The sequence below is a fragment of the Hippocampus bargibanti genome, linkage group LG05 (assembly GCF_051943395.1).
Source record: "Hippocampus bargibanti isolate YZ-2025 linkage group LG05, ASM5194339v1, whole genome shotgun sequence".
In the NCBI taxonomy this organism is placed as follows: domain Eukaryota; kingdom Metazoa; phylum Chordata; class Actinopteri; order Syngnathiformes; family Syngnathidae; genus Hippocampus; species Hippocampus bargibanti.
Genome location: NC_142738.1, coordinates 4,986,267 through 5,007,101, shown reverse-complemented (window position 1 = coordinate 5,007,101; position 20,835 = coordinate 4,986,267). Strand labels below are relative to the sequence as shown.

At 38.2% G+C, this 20,835-nt stretch overlaps 1 protein-coding gene across 13 annotated transcripts in view; it reads right to left on the bottom strand.

Moving 5' to 3' along the window:
* Nucleotides 1-7,941: 7,941 nt before the first annotated feature.
* The window catches only part of kif21a (kinesin family member 21A), a 44,970-nt gene continuing 32,076 nt past the window's right edge, over nucleotides 7,942-20,835 (bottom strand). For 6 of the 13 annotated variants that reach the window (XM_088995887.1, XM_088995888.1, XM_088995890.1 and 3 more), the window contains 11 exons: nucleotides 20,357-20,414; nucleotides 20,220-20,280; nucleotides 19,032-19,195; nucleotides 18,775-18,903; nucleotides 16,279-16,415; nucleotides 14,529-14,703; nucleotides 13,577-13,741; nucleotides 13,384-13,501; nucleotides 12,071-12,241; nucleotides 11,630-11,829; nucleotides 7,942-9,637 (listed from right to left, as the gene is read on the bottom strand). In XM_088995887.1, the coding sequence (XP_088852013.1) occupies nucleotides 9,544-9,637; nucleotides 11,630-11,829; nucleotides 12,071-12,241; nucleotides 13,384-13,501; nucleotides 13,577-13,741; nucleotides 14,529-14,703; nucleotides 16,279-16,415; nucleotides 18,775-18,903; nucleotides 19,032-19,195; nucleotides 20,220-20,280; nucleotides 20,357-20,414 (1,472 nt within the window). In that variant the 3' untranslated portion in view covers nucleotides 7,942-9,543. The remainder of the gene's footprint in view (nucleotides 9,638-11,629; nucleotides 11,830-12,070; nucleotides 12,242-13,383; nucleotides 13,502-13,576; nucleotides 13,742-14,528; nucleotides 14,704-16,278; nucleotides 16,416-18,774; nucleotides 18,904-19,031; nucleotides 19,196-20,219; nucleotides 20,281-20,356; nucleotides 20,415-20,835) is intronic. The other 7 variants (XM_088995889.1, XM_088995891.1, XM_088995899.1 and 4 more) reach the window with 2 other exon arrangements.

Genomic DNA, 20,835 nt, shown 5'->3' with positions numbered 1-20,835 from the left:
TGCGAGAGAATGTGAGACACACACACACAGAGACAGGGAGAGTGACAAAGAGAGAGAGAAAGGAAGAGAAAGAATGTGAGAGAATGTGAGAGAGACAGAGATATAATGAGAGAGAGAGACAGAGAGAGAGAGAACGTGAGTGAGATAGATATGAGAGAGAATTTGAGAGAGAGACAGAGACTGAGAGAGAGAGAGAGAGAGAGAGAGAGAGAGAGAGAGAGAGAGAGAGAGAGAGAGACAGAGCGAGAGAGAAAGAGAATGGGGAGAAAGAGAGACAGAGACAGTGAGAGAAAGATAGAGAGAGAATGTGAGAGTGAGATAGAACGTGAGAGAGAATTTGAGAGACAGAGATAGAAAGACAGAGAATGTGAGAGAGATAGAATGTGAGAGATAAAGAGAGATAGAATATGAGACAGAATGAGAGAGAATGTGAGAGACCGACAGTGGCATCGAGAGAGGAAGAGAGAGAGAGTGAGTGAGTGAGTGAGTGAGTGAGTGAGTGAGTGAGTGAGTGAGTGAGTGAGTGAGTGAGAAAGAGAAAGCCAAAATAGAGAGACTTAGAGAGAGAGAGAGAGAGAGACAGAGAGATAGAATGTGAGAGAGACACTCACATCGGGACAGCGAGAGAGAGTGAGCAAGCATTGCCGCCATCTTTGTTTTGGGTACACTTGAAGCCAAAATGATTGTCTATCAGCCAATTGTGACCCAAACTAAAATGGCCTTTACTCTGAAAACGAATTCCATGAGAGAAGTTAGCATGGATGTCATGTTGCCGGCTTGCCATTTTGCTGCGGGCATGCCCCGAGTGGTCAGGGTGGTCGCCAAAGGCAAACCAACTGTCCAATCACAGCCGAGCTGGACCACCTTTGCGCGACACTTTTTTTAATCCTTACGGGAGACACAGGAAGTGATGTCACGTGCTAATCGTGTGCATCATCAATCGTGGTCAAAGTTAGTTTTGAGGGCGAAACTTTCTCGTTGTGTCTCTCTCTGTCTGTGTGTGTCTCTCTGGGTGTCTGTGTGTGTCTCTCTGTGTCTTTCTTTGTGTGTCTCTCTGTGTCTTTCTCTGTCTCACTTGGTCTCTCTCTTTATCTCTCAGTGTGTCTTTTGGTGTGTCTCTGTCTCTCTCTGTGTGTCTCTCAGTGTCTTTCTCTGTCTCACTTGGTCTCTCTCTTTATCTCTCAGTGTCTTTCTCTGTGTCTCTCTCTGTCTCTCAGTGTGTCTTTTGGTGTGTCTCTCTCTGTGTGTCTCTCAGTGTCTTTCTCTGTCTCTCTCTCTCTCTGTCTCTCTTTTTATCTCTGTGTCTCTCTCTTTGTCTCTCTGTGTCTCTCTCTCTGTCGCTCAGTGTGTCTTTTGGTGTGTCTCTCTGCGTGTCTCTCTCTCTGTGTCTCTTTGTCTCTCTCTGTGTGTCTCTCAGTGTCTTTCTCTGTCTCTCTTTGTCTCTCTGTGTGTCTCTCTGTGTGTGTCTCTGACTGTGTCTCTCACTCTATGTCTCTCCCTGTGTCTCACTCTGTGTCTCTCTCTGTGTCTCTCTGTATCTTTCTCTGTGTGCCTCTCTGTCTCTCTCTGTCTCTTCGTCTCTCTGTGTGTCTCTCAGTGTCTTTATCTGTCTCTCTCTCTCTGACTCTGTGTCTCTCTCTGACTCTGTGTCTCTCTCTGTATCTTTCTCTATGTCTCTCTGTGTGTCTTTCTGTCTCTCTCCGTCCTTGTCTCTCTCCATATCTTTCTCAATCTCTCTTTCCCTGTGTCTCTCTCTGTATCTCCTCCCCCTCTCCCTCTCTCTCCCTCCCTCGATGGCTGCCTGAGCATGACAAAGCTAATTAGCAACCTCAGCGGGAAGCAGAGGAAAAACACGGGACATCTGTCAGGGCTGGTCAACATGGACGTCACATTTCAGCAAAAGTAGAATACTCCCACCGTAGCTATTGTTTTTTCCTGATATTCATTCAGAGTATTAATACGACATGTGAGACAATTTGGTTTGTCTTTAAGCTTTTATGTACAGTATTTTCCGTTGGATAAGGCGCACCGGAGTATAAGGCGCATCCCCAATGAATGGTGTATATGGTATATTTTCCATATACAGTAAAGTCTCGTTATATCGATAGTACTGCTTATTACGATACTATTTCTATGAACGCAAGGAAAAAATTTACATGCCGCAGGATCGGATATATCAATAGTCCGGTTATATCGATATCACTGAATTCAGATTCGGAGAAGATGCGTTCATATTACTCATCCAGTTATGAAAATGATTCAAATAGTTCTGAAGAGGAAAGCATAAATGTTTGCAATCGATTAAAGGAGTCCTCCCATATCAATTCGAGCCGTAAATGACAGCAATGTTGTGTCCCAGAAAATGCACAAGATGACGCCGGAAGTAACTCAAATCGATAGAAAGTGAGCTAGCTAGCTAATAGATAGCTAACAGCTAGCTAGATAGCTAGTTTGCTATGGTTGCTGGCAGTAGTTGCTAGACTCGTTGTGGCTCAATATCACTCCTCATTTATCCGGCTGGCTAGCTATCTATTAGCTAGCTGGCTGGTTAGCTATATATATATATATATATATATATATACAGTAAAGTCTCGTTATATCAATATCGGATATATCGATAGTCCCGGTTATATCGATACTATTTCTATGCACGCACGGAGAAAATTACATGCAAACAGGGTCGGATATATCGATAGTCCCGGTTATATATTTTCGGACTCCCTTGAATATCGATATAACGAGACTTTACTGTATATATATATATATATATATATATATATATATATATATATATATATATATATATATATATATATATATATATAAAATAAGAATAATAAATTTCATTTATAAGTGCCTTTCAAAACTCTCAAGGACACTTTACATTAGCTATCTATTAGCTGGCTAGCTATCTATTAGCTCGCTGGCTGGCTATCTATTAGCATGCTAGCTGGCTGGCTATCTATTAGCTATTTGGTATTATTATTATTAGTAGTATAATTATTATATAAGGCGCACCTACGTATAAGGCGCAGGGTAATCTTTTGAACAAAATCAAGGCTTTTGGGTGCGCCTTATACACCGGAAAATACGGTACATTATTGCAGGAGTGGTTATTTTAGCAAACAAAACACAAGTAAATAAATAAATCAATAAATAGATGAATAAATAAAGAACTAACGAACTAACTAACTAGTTAAAGAAAGAAAGAAAGAAAGAAAGAAAGAAAGAAAGAAAGAAAGAAAGAAAGAAAGAAAGAAAGAAAGAAAGAAAGAAAGAAAGAAAGAAAGAAACACATTTTCACCAAGATCAATCAAGCGGTCTTGTGTTAGCATAGCATACAGAACAAAAGAGGGGAAGGTTTTTCATAAGAATCCCCGTCTCCCCCCGGCGTTGAAAGGGGGTTCCTGATGAAAAGTTGCAGCAGAGTCAGCATCTCTGCCCACATGCTGCAAAACAAAATAAAAAAAAGGCTGGTGTGCTGCTGCTGTTGTTGTTGTTTTAAATGAGGATGAATGGGCGCCCACACTTTAATAAGCATCACCGTGCCGCTACCCGGGAGGCTCTGAGGAAACAACACAGCAAGTTGGACCGAAAAGTTTGCAATGATACTTGGAGATGCTGAGCAGGGATGGTGGTAATGTATGTTCAAATAAAACCACAAACTTTTCAGTTTACAAACGTTAAATTTGTGATAATTTTACCTTGGCATACGAACTTTTTTCGGGATACACACGGAGCTGCCTAAATGAGTGATGTGTCGTTCGCGAATGAGCTCGTTCTTCGAAGAAACAAAATGGCAGCCGACTGTTTTTGTCCTCTATTCCCCGCCCAGAGTCTTCGGTTAAAGCCACATGATTGGTCAAGAACGCAGCAGTGAGGGAGGTGGGGTTACAGATAGAGAGAGAGTGAAGCCGTTCTCCAAAAACAAAATGGATGCAGACTTTTTTTGTCCTCTATTCCCCGCCCCCAGTCTGCAGTTAAAGCCACGTGATTGGTCAAGAACCAATGAGTCGAAGAACAATGCAAGTGAGAGAGCTTCAACTTTGATAGTTCGAAGGCAGAGTGTAGACTGCAAGGTTAAAATATCCCATGAATCAGGCTCCACAGACAACCCGTACAAGCCATCTGCGCACTTGATGCAAAAAGCTATCAACCCAGCTAAACAGAATACAATTGATGATGAACTAGATAAAATTATCACAGAGAAAGTACCTACAAAGGGATCAGTCCTCAAGATGGTGAAAGAAGAAGGTTATGTTCCTCATCAAGTGTTTAATGCTGATGAAAATTATTTTTTATGGGGACGTGGGAATGGATTATTCTCATTTTAATGGTTTCCTATGGGAAATTAATTTTTGGGATACACACTTTTTGCCATTTTTACTATGTGGTAGGACCACATAGTAAAAATGGGTGTTTGTGTGTGTGTGTTATTTCCGGGTTTAATGAGTGAACGCTGGCGAACTTGAATGTAAAGTGTCCTTGAGAGTTTTGAAAGGCGCTTAGAAATAAAATGTATTATTATTATTATTATTATTATTAAATAAGCAAAAATGTGACATTTGGTACAGTGCAAGGAAGTGGTACAAACACGTCTGATAGCAGTGCTGAGTACATTGTCTGTTTAAGCTTTTAGGAAACATCATTTTGAAACAGATCTTTTCCAAATCCGTATATGTAGGTAACATCCGAGTTACGACCAGTGCAAGTTATGACCACCGGTACTTACGACCGCGACGTTTTAATTTTTTTATTTTATGTCTGGCACCGCAACACGCAAGTTATGTTCCTCATCAAGTGTTTAATGCTGATGAAACCGGCCACTCCATTCCATCAAGCCATCAACGACTGTCACAAAGATAAATAAAACTACTTTATTATATAGTAGTTTATTTCTTTAATTATAATACCATAGCACATTTATTAAAAATGTATATTTTGTGTAGTTTTAAGGCTTAGAAAATTATAAAGTAGAAAATTATGTTTTATGGGGACCTGGGAATGGATTATTCTCATTTTAATGGTTTCCTATGGGAAATAAAGTTTTGGGATACACAGTTTTCGCCTTACACACTCTGTCTGGGAACCAATTAAGTTTGTAAGCCAAGGTATCACTGTATATCAAAATGTGAGTCAGTAAACAACTTCTATTATGTACAGTGCCTCTGATTAAATCCAAAAAGCATTTAGATGCATTAGGAGCCTTTTCCTGGTTCATTAAATAAAATAAATGAGAATCAACTCAGGCTGTTGAATTTCCCCATTGTGGGACTATTACAGGCTTTCTTATTATTGTCTTTATATAACCTTCCCATACTATATATATATATAAAATCATAAAAAAACTAGCATTTAAATTAGGGGTGTGTAGACTTATTATAGTCAACGCAGATGTGGTGAGCAGGTGTCATGTCAGGATACATGTAATATGTACAGATAATGGCTACCATTCATGGGCCATAAAAGATATACAGACCCAGTATCATATGGTGACTTGCATATCCGTTGACGTGGATTTTAAGATCATGTCAGTGCCTGTGAAAAAAAAAACACGAGTGGGAAAAGAAGACCGCATTAATTTACATGCAGGAAGTGAATACCACCGTCAATTTAGGCGAACATTTGTACAGTATGTGTTTTAGTGACATTTTCAAGGTTTTGATGTTGTTTGTCTTGCCGCTGCTGCCATCTGGTGGTTGTATGTGGTAATTATTTCACAGACTTAATTAAAAGCGCCATTGACCAAAGTCCCTGGTTATGGAAAGTGTGTCCTATGGAAAGCAGGGATATTTTATGGTAGATTCTCACTTTAATGTCATAATTCTGATTTCAAAGTCAGAATTTTGATGTTGTCAGAATTCTTTAAAGTCAGAATTCTGAGATTAAAGTCAATATTCTGACTCTAAAGTGAGAATCGTGACTTAAAAAAAATATACATATTGACTTTAAAGTCAGAATTCTGAGATTAAAGTCAGAATTCTGACTTCAAAGTGAGAATTCTGACTTCATTCTTAACATTCTGACTATAAAGTCAAAACTGTCTTTAAAGAGAGAAATCTGATTTTATTCTCAGAATTCTGATTTTAATCTCAGACTTCTGACTTTAATCTCGACATTAACCTCAGAATTCTAACTTTAAAGCCAGAACTCTGATTAAAAGTAAAAAATCTGCTTTTATTTTCAGAATTCTGACTCTAAAATCAGAGTCAATCACTTCATTGGTTCCCAGAAAGTGTGTGTAAGGCGAAAAGTTTGTCTGCCAAACATTTATTTCCCATAAGAAACCATTAAAAATGAGACTAATCCGTTCCCAGGTCGATATAAAACATAATTTTCTACTAAATAAGCCTTAATCTACACAAAATATATTTTATTTCATGTATAATAAATGTGCTATTGTATTGTAATTAAATAAATAAACTCTACTGTACAATAAAGTCATTTTATTTACATTTACCTTTGTGTGTCCTCTTTGGTTTAACACTAGCCTGTGGTGGGGTCTTTTTTTGGTCCCATAATAGCAAAAGTACTCCACTCGATAACAAACTATGTCTGCACTCAATGAAAGTGGGTGTGGAAAACTAGTCCGCCAGCCACGCTCAGTGGCTTGGTTCCCCCGCCGAAAAGTAGTTTGGATGCCAAGATTATATTATTGTGAATTTAATGTTAATAAGGTGAAAAGTTCGTGAGCTAAAACGTTTGTGAGATGAGGTATCACTGTACATACATATTGGGGTTAACGGTATTCTGTGTAAAAAATAAATACAACTACCAAGGATGTGTTTTGTTTTTTGACAGATGGTGTTTATTCTCACCGGTCATCATCTGACATTAGAATAGCTACAGAGGCGGCCATTTTGTAGGTGGCTTCTAAAATTCTAAAAGGAGAAGGAAGGTCCGGGAATTATGTCAAAATGGGACCGAAATGCACTTTCACCACAATAAGAATCTAAATGTGAATGAATGAGGATGGCTTCCAATCGGTGGTCCCCAAAAAATAAAACATTGGCGTCATCATCGTCGCCAAAACATTCACGAAATCGCCTCTACAAATGTGGTGTAAAATGACATCGACAACGCTTAGCTACACACTCGAGTGGTCGTCACCCGCCATGTGCGACAAGAAGCCCTCTGTTAAAGGTGAGTAAGGCGACAACATAAGCGCGAGCATGTGGTCAAATGCGCCTCAAGTGAGTGCAGACCATATTTATACACGGCAAGTAAGTTTAGCTTGGCGTCTACGGTAGATATAATGAGCACGGAGCCCTGCTGGGTATTTCTAATGAGCGCGTCAACATGTAGCTAGAGCGCATAATGCAACAACACATCCATACAACGCACTTAAAGGACAACCGACGTCTCCGGACAAGTTGTGTCCATAATTTGTAAAATGGCTTAAAATGACTTCTACTGAGCGTATTTTACAAAGATTCCACCGCATATAGCTATATTTTACATTTTAAGACTCGCGCTGAATATTCCGGAAGTCTTGTTTTCGAGTTGGTGACAAGTCCTCACCCTACGTCACTGAAGGAACGCCCCTGACCGAAAAAAAGATACATTGTCGCAGTCCTTCCATCACGTCAATGCATTTTGCTGTACTTGTTTGGTCTGAAAACTTTGTGTTGCACCAAAAAGAGGCAGAAGAGGGCGACAAAGCTCCGTGTACGGAATTAATCAGCCTGTGGAAACGGGCTGATTAATTCCTTACACGGAGCTTTGTCACCATTTTCTGCCTCTTTTTTAGTGCTACATTCCCCCCCCCTAATGCCTCAAAATGGCACGGATTAAATTCTTTAATCGATTGCAAAAATGTATGCTTTCCTCTTCAGAACTATTACAATCATATTCATAACTGGATGAGTAACAAAAAAGCATATTCTCCGAATCTGAAGCCATTGTTTTGATTCTCCAGCAAGGCAAGACGTCTTGGGGTGACGCCACGAAAAAGTGATGTCGGTTGTCCTTTAACGTATATGCAGTGACAGTCGACTGCGTCAACATGTGCGAGCGAAAACGGACAATATCAACATGGAGTGAAGCCTCGGGCCATATTACGAACATTTCGGGACAAGAAATGGCTTGTGTCATATCAGAATGAGCAAACTACACGTGGTGACCGTGTGGCAATATTTGTGGAGTGATCGACATCGATAGATTTGGCAACATACATTAAAGTATCGTGAGACGTAAAAGTACTGGGTAGGACCACGTGTGTTTGGGAGTACTGACCACGTCAAAATATGGAGCCTATAAGGAGTACGGTTTATATAATGTTGATGGGGGTCATTTATAGTAATATTAATATTAATATTAATATTAATATGGCATATTAATACATTTCATTTATAAGTGCCTTTCAAATCTCTCAAGGTCACTTTACAGTCACAGGATAAGTGTTTCTGTGGCGGAGCTCGAAAATAGATAGAAAGCTAGCTAGCTACTAGCTAAAAATAATAGATAGCTAATAGATAGCTAGCTAGCTTGTTTCCTGACTCAAATAGCTAAATAGCTATCTAGATATCTAAAAGCTAGCTATCTAAAAGCTAACAAAAAGCTAAATAGCTAGCTAATAGATAGCTAGCTATCTTATGTTTCCTGACTCAAATAGATCTAGATAGCTATTAGCTATCTTGCTAGCTAATAGATATCTCTCTAGCTAATAGACAGCTCGCTAGCTAATAGATAATTCTCTAGCTAATAGATAGCTCTGTTGCTAATAGATAGCTCTCTAGCTAATAGATAGCTAGTTAGCTGGTGAATTGATAGCTAGATCATAGCTCGCTAGTTAGATAGCTATTATCTAACTAGCTAACAGATAGCTAGCCAGCTTATATGTTTCCTGACTCAAATAGATAGCTAACTATCTCGATAGCTAATAGCTAGCTAGCTAATGGATAGATAGCTAATAGCTAGCTAGCTAGATAGCTAATAGATAACTAGCTAGATAATGAATAGATAGCTAGCTAGATAGCTAATAGATGGCTAGCTAGATAGCTAACCGATAGCTAGCTAATATGTTTCCTGACTTGACTTCAAGTTAATTTACCAATGCAATCTTCATCAATTGACCTTTTTAATTTCGTTTACCAAATTATTGTTAATTCGGCACTATAATTTTACTCAAATTTACGTATAAGACTTACGTACCAAGAATAGAAGAACTGTGTACCCCACAATCAAGTCCAGTGTATGTTAATTACATAAATAAGACACGTCCATCATAAATTGTCACAGTTGGAATACTTCATGAATAAAAATACCGTGTATGTATGTCATTTTGGGGGGGGGGGGCAGACACATGAAGATATTTGGGGTGACTTGAGGACATCCAGCAACAGGAAGTGCAGCGCCGGGTTGTTTAGACCGGCTAGCAACCCGACGGCAGCTAATAATAGCTAATGTCCGGAAAACGTACTTAAAGCAACGGTGCGTATTACTTAGTGGTCGTATGTGTGTGTTAGGGGTTCAAGAGAAACATCAGGGGGGTCAAAGTGCACATCATAACAAAAATTGTCCATCAGAAGGTGCTGCCAATGATTACTCGCCACCTTCGTCCGCCGCATTGTCGACCGCCTCGAAAGGGCCATCCAGTCCGCCGCTGCGTGTGCGCCAGATCTTCACTGTCCGGTCGCTGAGAGGCAAAAAATAAGCAGAATCAGATCAGATTTGAGGTTTCGTTTGAAATATTAACTCATTCACTGCCATTCCAGAATTTATTTGAATTGAAAATATGACAGAGTGCCATCCCCAAATTTGCTCAGGTTTTGTTTTTTTTCTTGAGGGGGTGCTGATTAAGCGCTGGCCAGATGTCTGGCAATGTTTTTTTTCCCTTCCACAAGGGGGCAGGATTTCCCTTTTTTCAATGTTAGCGCTTTGTTGCAGCTTCAGCTGTTGTTAAAGCGCGATATTTTTTTTACTTTGTTACTTCCGGGTTGAGTGAACACTGGTGCATGTGGCTGCCGCTGCTCACCTGCAGAAAAAATATCCTGTGACAGTAGTGTCCTTCAAAGTTTTGAAAGGCGTTTCTAAATGAAATGTATTAGTATTGTTATTATTCCATTCTATTTTATCATATCTATTAATAACAATAATAATAATAATAATAATAATAATAATAATAATAATAAATTTCATTTATAAGCACCTTTTAAAACTCTCAAGGTCACTTTGCAGTCACAGGATAAGATTTCTGTGGCTGAGCAGAAAGATAGTTAGCTAATAGATAGTTAACAGATAGCTAGCTAGGCCTTCACTCAACCCGGATGTAACTCAGATAGAAAGCTAGCTAGCTAATAGACAGCTAACAGATAGCTAGCTAGGCCTTCACTCAACCCGGAAGTAACTCAGATAGAAAGCTAGCTCGCGAATAGACAGCTAATAAATAGCTAAGTAACTCGGACAGAAAGATAGTTAGCTAATAGATAGTTAACAGATAGCTAGCTAGGCCTTCACTCAACCCGGATGTAACTTGGATAGAAAGCTAGCTCGTGAATTGACGGCTAATAAATAGCTAAGTAACTCGGACAGAAAGATAGTTAGCTAATAGATAGTTAACAGATAGCTAGCTAGGCCTTCATTCAACCCGGATGTAACTCAGATAGAAAGCTAGCTAGCTAATAGACAGCTAACAGATAGCTAGCTAGGCCTTCACGCAATGCGGAAGTAACTCAGATAGAAAGCTAGCTCGCGAATAGACAGCTAATAAATAGCTAAGTAACTCGGACAGAAAGATAGTTAGCTAATAGATAGTTAACAGATAGCTAGCTAGGCCTTCACTCAACCCGGATGTAACTCAGATAGAAAGCTAGCTCGTGAATAGACGGCTAATAAATAGCTAAGTAACTCGGACAGAAAGATAGTTAGCTAATAGATAGTTAACAGATAGCTAGCTAGGCCTTCATTCAACCCGGATGTAACTCAGATAGAAAGCTAGCTAGCTAATAGATAGTTAACAGATAGCTAGCTAGGCCTTCACTCAACCCGGATGTAACTCAGATAGAAAGCTAGCTAGCTAATAGACAGCTAACAGATAGCTAGCTAGGCCTTCACTCAACCCGGAAGTAACTCAGATAGAAAGCTAGCTCGCGAATAGACAGCTAATAAATAGCTAAGTAACTCGGACAGAAAGATAGTTAGCTAATAGATAGTTAACAGATAGCTAGCTAGGCCTTCACTCAACCCGGATGTAACTTGGATAGAAAGCTAGCTCGTGAATTGACGGCTAATAAATAGCTAAGTAACTCGGACAGAAAGATAGTTAGCTAATAGATAGTTAACAGATAGCTAGCTAGGCCTTCATTCAACCCGGATGTAACTCAGATAGAAAGCTAGCTAGCTAATAGACAGCTAACAGATAGCTAGCTAGGCCTTCACGCAACGCGGAAGTAACTCAGATAGAAAGCTAGCTCGCGAATAGACAGCTAATAAATAGCTAAGTAACTCGGACAGAAAGATAGTTAGCTAATAGATAGTTAACATATAGCTAGCTAGGCCTATACTCAACCCGGATGTAACTCAGATAGAAAGCTAGCTAGCTAATAGACAGCTAATAGATAGCTAAATAAATGTGTACAGATAGCTATTGTACGGTATTACAGAAAAGACAAAGAGTATGTAAACTCACTCAGAGGCGGTGAACAAGTGGCTGGCGTTCGTGGAGATGCCGTTGATGGGGCTGTCGTGACCCTTGAGCTCACCCAGTACAGTGAGAGTGTCCGTGTGCCAGAGTTTCAGTACGCCTCCTCGACAGCCACTCAGGAGAGCTGGAGAACCGGGGACCAACCCCAGGGCGCAGATCCAGTCGCGGTGGGCGTTTGGGATTTGCTAGTTGGAAGTTGAGAGAAACTGATTATGAGGAGGGGTGACAAAAAATGGATCAAGTAAAGTAGAAAAAGAATGGAGGAACGAAAACCTGGACAGATCGATTTGACACGAGATGAGTCTTGATATGATATCTGGGGGCGTACCTCTCGGAACACAAACACGCCCACGTACATTTCGAACATTCACACGCCGTGTTCTGATGGGTCATACAATCAATCACATGCCAATATGCGAGCAGCACCTGCAGCAAGTCTTTGCGGTCTAGGTCCCATTTCTTGATGCCGTTGTCGCGGGAGCCGCTAAAGAAGAAGTCGCCCTGGATTACCAGAGACTCGATCCCGTCATAGTGGGGGGGTTCGAAATTGTGCATCGGGCTGATGCTTCCCAAGGTTCCTTCATTCACGTCAAAGAGCTGCACACACATTGATTTGATAAATTTCCACAGTGAGGGATGGATGTGATTTGATGTGACGATACCATTTTATTCATTGTTCATCTAAATTTGAAGATACGATACATAGCGAGCTGAGCTCATGTTTTGAATGAATAATAATAATAATAATAATAATAATAATAATAATAATACATTTCATTTATAAGCACCTTTCAAAACTCTCAAGGTCACTTTACAGACACAAGATAGGTTCACTCAACCCGGAATAACTCAAAATAGATAGAAAGCTAGCTAGGTAGCGAATAGATAGCTAGCTAGATAGATAGCCAATGTTTCCTGACTCAAATAGCTAACTAGCTAGTTAATAGATAGCTAGCTAGACAGAATGTTGATGTTTACTACAGTAAAGTCTCGTTATATCGATATTCTCGGGAATCGGAAAAAATATCGATATAACCGGACTATCGATATATCCGATCCTGCGCCATGTAAATTTTCTCCTTGGGTTCATAGAAATAGTATCGTAATAAGCAGTACTATCGATATAACCGATATCGATATAACTAGACTTTACTGTATTTTGATAATTTTTGACTTATATAGATAGAAAGCTAGCTAGCTAGCAAATAGCTAGCTAGATACATAGCTAATATGTTTCCTGACTCAAATAGCTAGCTTGCTAGCTAACAGCTATCTAGATAGCTAATAGATAGCTACATAGCCAGAACGTTGAGTATTTAGTATTTTGACGATTTTTGATTTATTGTTTTTATTGGAAACCATAATTTTCATTAATAAACCGTAACCTGGAATGGGATCATTATAACCGTACTCATTACAGCAAAACCGGACTAGTTGCAAGGTATAAATACACAAAAAGTTCAAGAAAAACAGTACTTTAATCATAATTTACTTTTAAATGAATTAATTTTAGGGGCGGGGGGCAAATTAAGTTCTTGAATTCTACTTTTTAATGCAAGGCGAAACTTTGTAGTAAAAAAAATGCAGATTTTGCTGTTTACTTCAAGTCCGTTGGTATTGCAGCTCTTTCATACATTACAAAATGTATTCTGAAAATATTATACATGAAGACCACATATTTTGTCCGTATTTAAAATAGCATTTTTGCCAAACATCTCTAGTCTCGTGGAAGAACACACCTTGACATAGTGGTCTTTGGAGCCAGTGATCACCACGTCCTGGTTGTTCCCCGAATGGTCCACAGTCAAACACATAACAGGTCCCTGGTGGCCGATGAGTTTCCCAGTGGATGCAAACCTAGAGAAATAATAGATAGTGATTTTTTTATTTCATGTAGTGATATAAATACATGATAAAATCCAAGTGGCTCACCTTCGGAGATCCCATACTCGAACTGAGTTTCCCGCCGCGGCGTATAGGACCGTCCCATTGGGGTTCAGTGCTATCTGGTTGATCAGGTTCTCACCCGCTGGGATGGTGACGGTCCGGCTGGCGTTGGATGCACAGGCGTCGCCGACGTTAACCTGACCGGAGGAGCTGCAGAGAAAATTAATGTTTAGTCTAATTGAAACACTCATTGCGGAATAAGCCGCAATATAAGGTGGAGACGGTTGAGACGATAAGACCCTCAGAACATCAACATGGAAGTACAGTAAGACCTCAACTTACGAACTTAATTGGTTCCCAGACAGAGTGTGTAAGGCGAAAAGTGTGTATCTAAAAAAAAAATTCCCATAGGAAACCATTAAAATGGGAATAATCCGTTCCCGGGTTTCCATAAAATATACTTTTCGACTAAATAAGCCTTAAAACTACACACAACACACCTTATTATATGTATAACATATGTGCTACTGTAATGTAATGAAAGAAATACACTGAATTGTATCATAAAGTCACTTTATTTACATTTGTGATGGTCATTTATGGCGTGATGGAATGGCGTTGGAGGTCGAAGGTCAAAGGGAATTGCTGTTTGGAAAGAGAGGCGCATTACATGACGACTGTAATTAAAGAAATAAACTGTGCTGTAAAATAAAGTTTTATTTACCTTTTTGATGGTCGTTGATGGCTTATGAAAGGAGAGTCACCTTCCATAAGGACTACTAACCTCTGGTGCTGTTCGGTCGTGTGCTTCCGCCGAAGATTACTCCGCCATCCGTGGTGGGTGTGTATTATGAAAATAGTGCTTATTATAAGGTTTAATTTTCAGAAATTTGACGTTTGTAAGACGAAAAGTTTGTACATTAAGGTGTTTGTAAGTTGAGGTCTCACTGGACATAAGATTGTGTAGACCCCGTCGTCTCCCTAACCGTTCACTCACGAGAGCGTTCGAATGCACTTGGCCGAGTCGCGGATATCCCAAACTTTGATGTAGGAAGTGGAGACGGAGAACACCAGGCTGGAGCTATAGCGCACCGACACCACGTTGTTGGGGTGTCCGGCCAAGGACATAATTTCCTGACCCGTCACCAGATTCCACACCTTGCAACTGCGGTCTGAAGCAAAAGAAGGGAAATAGAGTCAGTGTACAGCTGAATGCGAAACAACTATTTCATACTCAGTTTCACCCTCGAGATGGTTGGCGGTGGAAAAAAAAATATTAATAATAATTAAAAATTGCTTTTTTTTGGTTAATAGTGGGTAATTTTAGGCAAATTGTTGAGCTCATACTAATGTGGCAATTTTTTTCAATGTAATGAAATTGGACATATAAAATAAACTAAACAGATAAATATAGAAATAAATTAAACCATTAATTAAATAACTAAATAACCACATAAATCAATAAATACACAAACAAATAAATAAACCAGTAATTAAATAAATAACGGAGCAAATAACTGAACTGACACAAATAAATAAATGAATAAATGAATAAATAAATAAACCCCTCATTAATTAAATAAATAAATAACCAAGTAAATAAATGGATGGATAAAAAAATAAATGTATAAATAAACAAATAAATAAACCAGTATTTAAATACTAAAAAATAACCAAGTAAATAAATGGATGGAGCAAAAAATAAATGGAAAAATAAACAAATAAACCAGTATTTAAATAATTAAATAACTAAATAACCAAGTAAATAAATGGATGGATCAAAAAATAAATGGATAAAGAAACAAATAAATAAACCAGTATTTAAATAATTAAATAACTAAATAACCAAGTAAATAAATGGATGGATAAAAAAATGGATAAATAAACAAAGAAATAAACAAGTATTTAAATAATTAAATAATAACCAAGTAAATAAATGGCTGGATAAATAAATAAATGGATAAATAAACAAATAAATAAACCATATTTAAATAATTAAATAACTAAATAACGAAGTAAATACATGATTGGATAAATAAATAAATGGATAAATAAACAAATAATTAAACCAGTATTTATATAATTAAATAACTTAATAACCAAGTGAATTAATAAATGGATAAAAAAAATACATGGATAAAGAAACAAATACACCAGTATTTAAATAATTAAATAACAAAATAACCAAATAAATAAATGGATAAATAAACAAAGAAATAAACAAGTATTTAAATAATTAAATAATAACCAAGTAAATAAATGGCTGGATAAATAAATAAATGGATAAATAAACAAATAAATAAACCAGTATTTAAATAATTAAACAACCAAATAACCAAGTAAATAAATGATTGGATAAATAAATAAATGGATAAATAAACAAATAATTAAAACAGTATTTATATAATTAAATAATTAAATAATCAAGTAAATAAATGATTGGATAAATAAATAAATAAATAAATAAATAAATGGGTAAATAAACAAATAAACCAGTATTTATATAATTAAATAACTAAATAACCAAGTGAATGAATAAATGGATGGATATAATAAATAAATAATGAATGAAAGAATAAATAAATAAACAAACAAATAAATAAATACATAAATAAATGGAGCAGGATTTGAAGCAGATCCTGAGTTAATTTCAGGGCTCAATACTTGCTCATTTTGACAATTCAAAACAAAAAAGATGGTTAGGGGGGGGGGCAAGGGGGCAGATGAGTCCGTCGGTTAAATCATACCCTTGGATCCGGTGAAGAGCAAATCGTCTGTGGAGTCAACGCAGAGGACGGCCTTACTGTGTCCCTCAGCCACATGGACGCATTGCAGCAACGAAGTTGAGCGCCCTTTGGTGGACGCCACCGGATGAATGACACCCCTGCGGAATCCAACAAACATGGATATTGATTTGCATGACGTCAAACATCGCGGGTGGCGACTACCTTCACCGGAAGGTGCTCCTCACTCACGCTCATGCTGTGTGGAAAGTTCAGATTATTGAAATGAGGTGAAAACAAAAGGAATGGAACACAAGAAAAGAGAGGGGGAAGAAGAGGGTATTTTCCTTTTTGCATGCATTCAGATTTTAGCAAAAATAAATAACTACAGTGAGACCTCAAATTACAAACTTTTTGTCTTACAAACGTCAAATTTATGAAAATTAAACCATATAATATTTAAAATATTAAAATTAAACCTTTATAATAATTATTTTACAGCACAGTTTATTTCTTTAATTACAGTCGTCATGTAATGCGCCTCTCTTTCCAAACAGTAATTCCCTTTGACCTTCGACGCCATTCCATCAAGCCATAAATGACCATCACAAATGTAAATAAAGTGACTTTATGATACAATGCAGTGTATTTCTTTCATTACAATACAATAGCACATTTATTATACATAGAATAAGGTATGTTGTGTGTAGTTTTAAGGCTTATTTAGTTGAAAAGTATATTTTATGGAAACCTGGGAACAGATTATTCCCATTTTAATGGTTTCCTATAGGATTTTTTTTTTTGAGATACACACTTTTCATTTTACACACTGTCTGGGAACCAATTAATTTCGTAAGTTGAGGTCTCACTGTATATTATTTTAAAGTGTTTTTACTCGTGTTGAGACATAGGTGGCGCCATTGTTGGACACTGGCGTCAACCATGTAAATTGTTTCTCCAATTTAATTGCCACATTACCGATTGCTATGTCAAAACACGCAAGTGATGCTAGTTAGCACTTGAAAAGGACCATAAAAGAGATCATAAAGGTGAGGAGTAATAGTACAATGAAGTAGGACCAAATATAGCTTCAATATAGCTTCTTATACACCGGAAAATACAGTAATAATATACGTACTGGTGACATTAGACTGCACGAACTGCAATTTTGGGTCGAAATACGTGTAGCAGACTATTGTAACATGTCATCGTTCATTTTCAATTGTTTTGACAGTGTCATATATTCAACAATTGGTTGTGAGGCAAAGAGATATTTTCTGAGCTTTTCAGTCATTAACTCATTCACTGCCATTCACAAATGTATTCGAGAATTGAAAATATTGCAAATTTACCCATTGTGGGACTATTAAAGGCTTTCTGATTCTGATATGCCATTCCCGAAATAGTTTGGTTGTGTTTTTCATTGCTTGGATACCGATAAAGTGCTGGCCAGACCTCTGACAATGTTTTTTCACTTTCACAAGGCGGCAGCATTCCCCTTTTTTTCCATGTTAGCTCTTTGTTCCAGGTTCAACTCTTGTTAAAGCGCTATATAAACCAATACGTATGTATTGCATTGTATTTAAGACACCCGTCCTCATTTCAAGCTCATATAACTCCAGACCCATACAATTTAGGAATTAACTCTTTTTCTCTGATGAAAGAAGAGAGTCTATGGTTTCTTATGCTGCTTTGAATGTTTATGTAGTCCTAAAACTCAATATTTTGTGGGTCCTGGAATTCAAGTGACAATGACAAAAACCCTGGCACTGGAGTGGACACACATTTTTGCACATGTCTGGCAGTGAATGAGTTAATAGACCCTCCAAAAAAGGCTTAACAAGCACTGGCTGAATTTTTTTGGGACCATTTTGGTAAGAAACAGCCATTTTAAGTTGTTTTCTCAGGGTTTCTTCTTGTAGCACGGGTGTCAAACTCCTTTTTTTGCTGCGGGCCACATTGTAGTTACGCTTTCCTCTCAAGGGCGGTTATTAATTTGGGGAAGGCTTTAAAATGTTTAATCCCCTCCACATATTACATATAGAAAGCACAATAAATGAATGAATAACTCGTTTTCAATTTTAAAATAAAAAATATGACTGTTATTGTAGTTTACATGGGACAATTTGAAATTCTCGTTCAGACTTCAGCAAGCATCATGAAATTTCACAAGTTTGACTTGCTCTCGCGGGCCGAATAAAATGATTTGGTAGGCCAGATTAGGCCCCCGGGCCTTGACTTTGATACCAGTGTCCTAAAGGAACCTGGCAACCAAATTTGAAGCACAAAATGAGTTGTGTTTGTTATGCTGGGGTGGCTAGAGAAGGAAATAGTTAGACAGCGTCCATAAAAACAGTCAAAGAGGGCGCAGAGTGATGAGAAACAAGTAGAATGAGAAGGGAATTAGAATAAAAAGGCTTCTTTCAGTTTTGATCAATTTGTTGCCATGCTTCTCAAAAAGGCGGGGACTGTATTAGTAGAGTTACTGTAGCCTTTTTGGGTGTTACTGTTGCCTCTTACTGTTTAATCTCCTTGAGCTTTGCCCTGTCGCCTGCCGCTTGGGCCTTGTCATACGTCTTCCTGCGAGAGAGCGGTGAAGGTGCCGGCGAAGTTCTGTTTTCGGCACCCGGTGGCTTTCTGGAGCCCAAACTGATCGTTGGATTCAACAGTTTAATGGGACAAATGAATTGTAAAACAAACACAAATTGGGGGAGGAGATGGTAGGGGGTGGTGATGATGATACATGCATGTCAAGACAAGGAGATTTGCGGACTTACACGCTGTACATTTTGGAGAAGCCTGGAGAGAGAGAGGCAAAGTCAGCACCGCCGTCTGGCGTTTCCGCCAGCGGCAACAAGGGGCCTGAGAAATCCGCCGTGTCTGGGGCTGCCTCGCTGTTGGCGTAAAGGAGCTCCATCTGAGTAGTGGTCCGACGGCGGGCCTACAAAGGCAGGAAGTCTGTGTAAGCACTCTAAACAAATTCTAAAAAAAAAAAGACTTTATCAACATCGCAGGGATAATACTAGTGGGCGTCAATCGGCAGTACATATGCACCTAAAAGCTAGCAACCACTCATTTGAAGACAATGAGGTTAAAATCTTAGCGAAAGAACATAGATGGTTTGAAAGGGGAGTAAAAGAAGCGATTTTTATAAAACAGCTAAATCCTTCATTAAACCCATATGGTGGGGTGAGGTTCAATTTGGATCGTTCGTACAACAGCCTACTTAGGCAACATAGGATTAGTAATACTGATGTTGACGATTTTTTTTTTAAATCAGTCTAGTTAGGGATGTGTAACTAGCGTAATGCTTGCGGTATTACTGCCGCGTTACAGGCAATGTTTTGAAAGAAAACTGAAGTTATATTATTAAAACTCATGTTTCAATTTGGGCACATGCAGCTTATAGACAAGTCAGTGTATGTATATACAAGATGGTTTTTCCTTTAAAAATGTACTGGGTGAGGCTTATAATCAGGTCTGCACTATAGTCCGGATATTACGGTATTTGTGAAATCATATGTGAATGTATAATTACATTTAAAAAAAAAAGTATTTTAAGTAATTCCCTGCCAGACGATGTGCAAAAATGTGTCGACTTTCTTATTTTATCAGAAAAATATAGTTAATTCCTGAGTTATATGGGTCTGGAGTTATCTGAGTTTGAAATGGGGGCGGCTGTACAAAATACAATAGCATACATTTTGATTTATGTAGCGCTTTAACAACAGCTGAAGCTGTAACACTAATATGGACAAAAAGGAAATGCTTCCTCCGCGTGGAAGGGAAAAACATTGCCAGAGGTCTGACTAGTGCTTTATCGGCACCCCCGCAAGAAAAATCAAAACCCGAACAAATTCAAGAATGGCGCTCCACGTCATGTTTTTCATTTCCCGAATAAATTCGAGAATGGCAGCGAATGAGTTCAAAATGTACGTCATATAGCAGGTAGGATAAATAAATACCTTATTCCTGGACTTTGTCTCACCGCAGAATTTCATGAGATCCGGCACATTGCTCAAAGGACAGTAGAAACATTTTTTTTATTCATACAGTACGCTATCATCGTTTAATTAGTCACAGTAACAGGAAGTTAACTCACTTTCCGTCTGCGGACGGGCTGGCGGCCGATTCGTCACTGCTGCTGTCGTCGCCGTTTTCTGTGTAAGGGGAGAAACAGGTGTTAAAAGACACTTTGACAAAAAAAAAGTCTGCAAAGTCACTTCCAGTGGAACCTCCAAAGTCAAAGACTCCGATCCTAGTTGGAAATGATGGAAAGTGAATTCATCCATTCCAACGATTGAACGGTTGACGTAATAAAAAATGATTTCCTATTGGATGAATGGTATTGCGGTAAAGCGAGGCGCTGCTCAATTTAAGGTAACTTTTATGTTGTTTATGTTTTATGTAATTACTTTTATGTTGTGAAATGTCAGCTTTTATCTTCCATATTATTTTATTATTTGTATTTTCTGCGTGATCAAATGTTTTATATGTATAAAAACCCATGCACACATATCTTAAAAAAAGAAATATCTTTTTTTTTTATAGAATTAAAGCTCGATATTTTCCTTGTTTAAT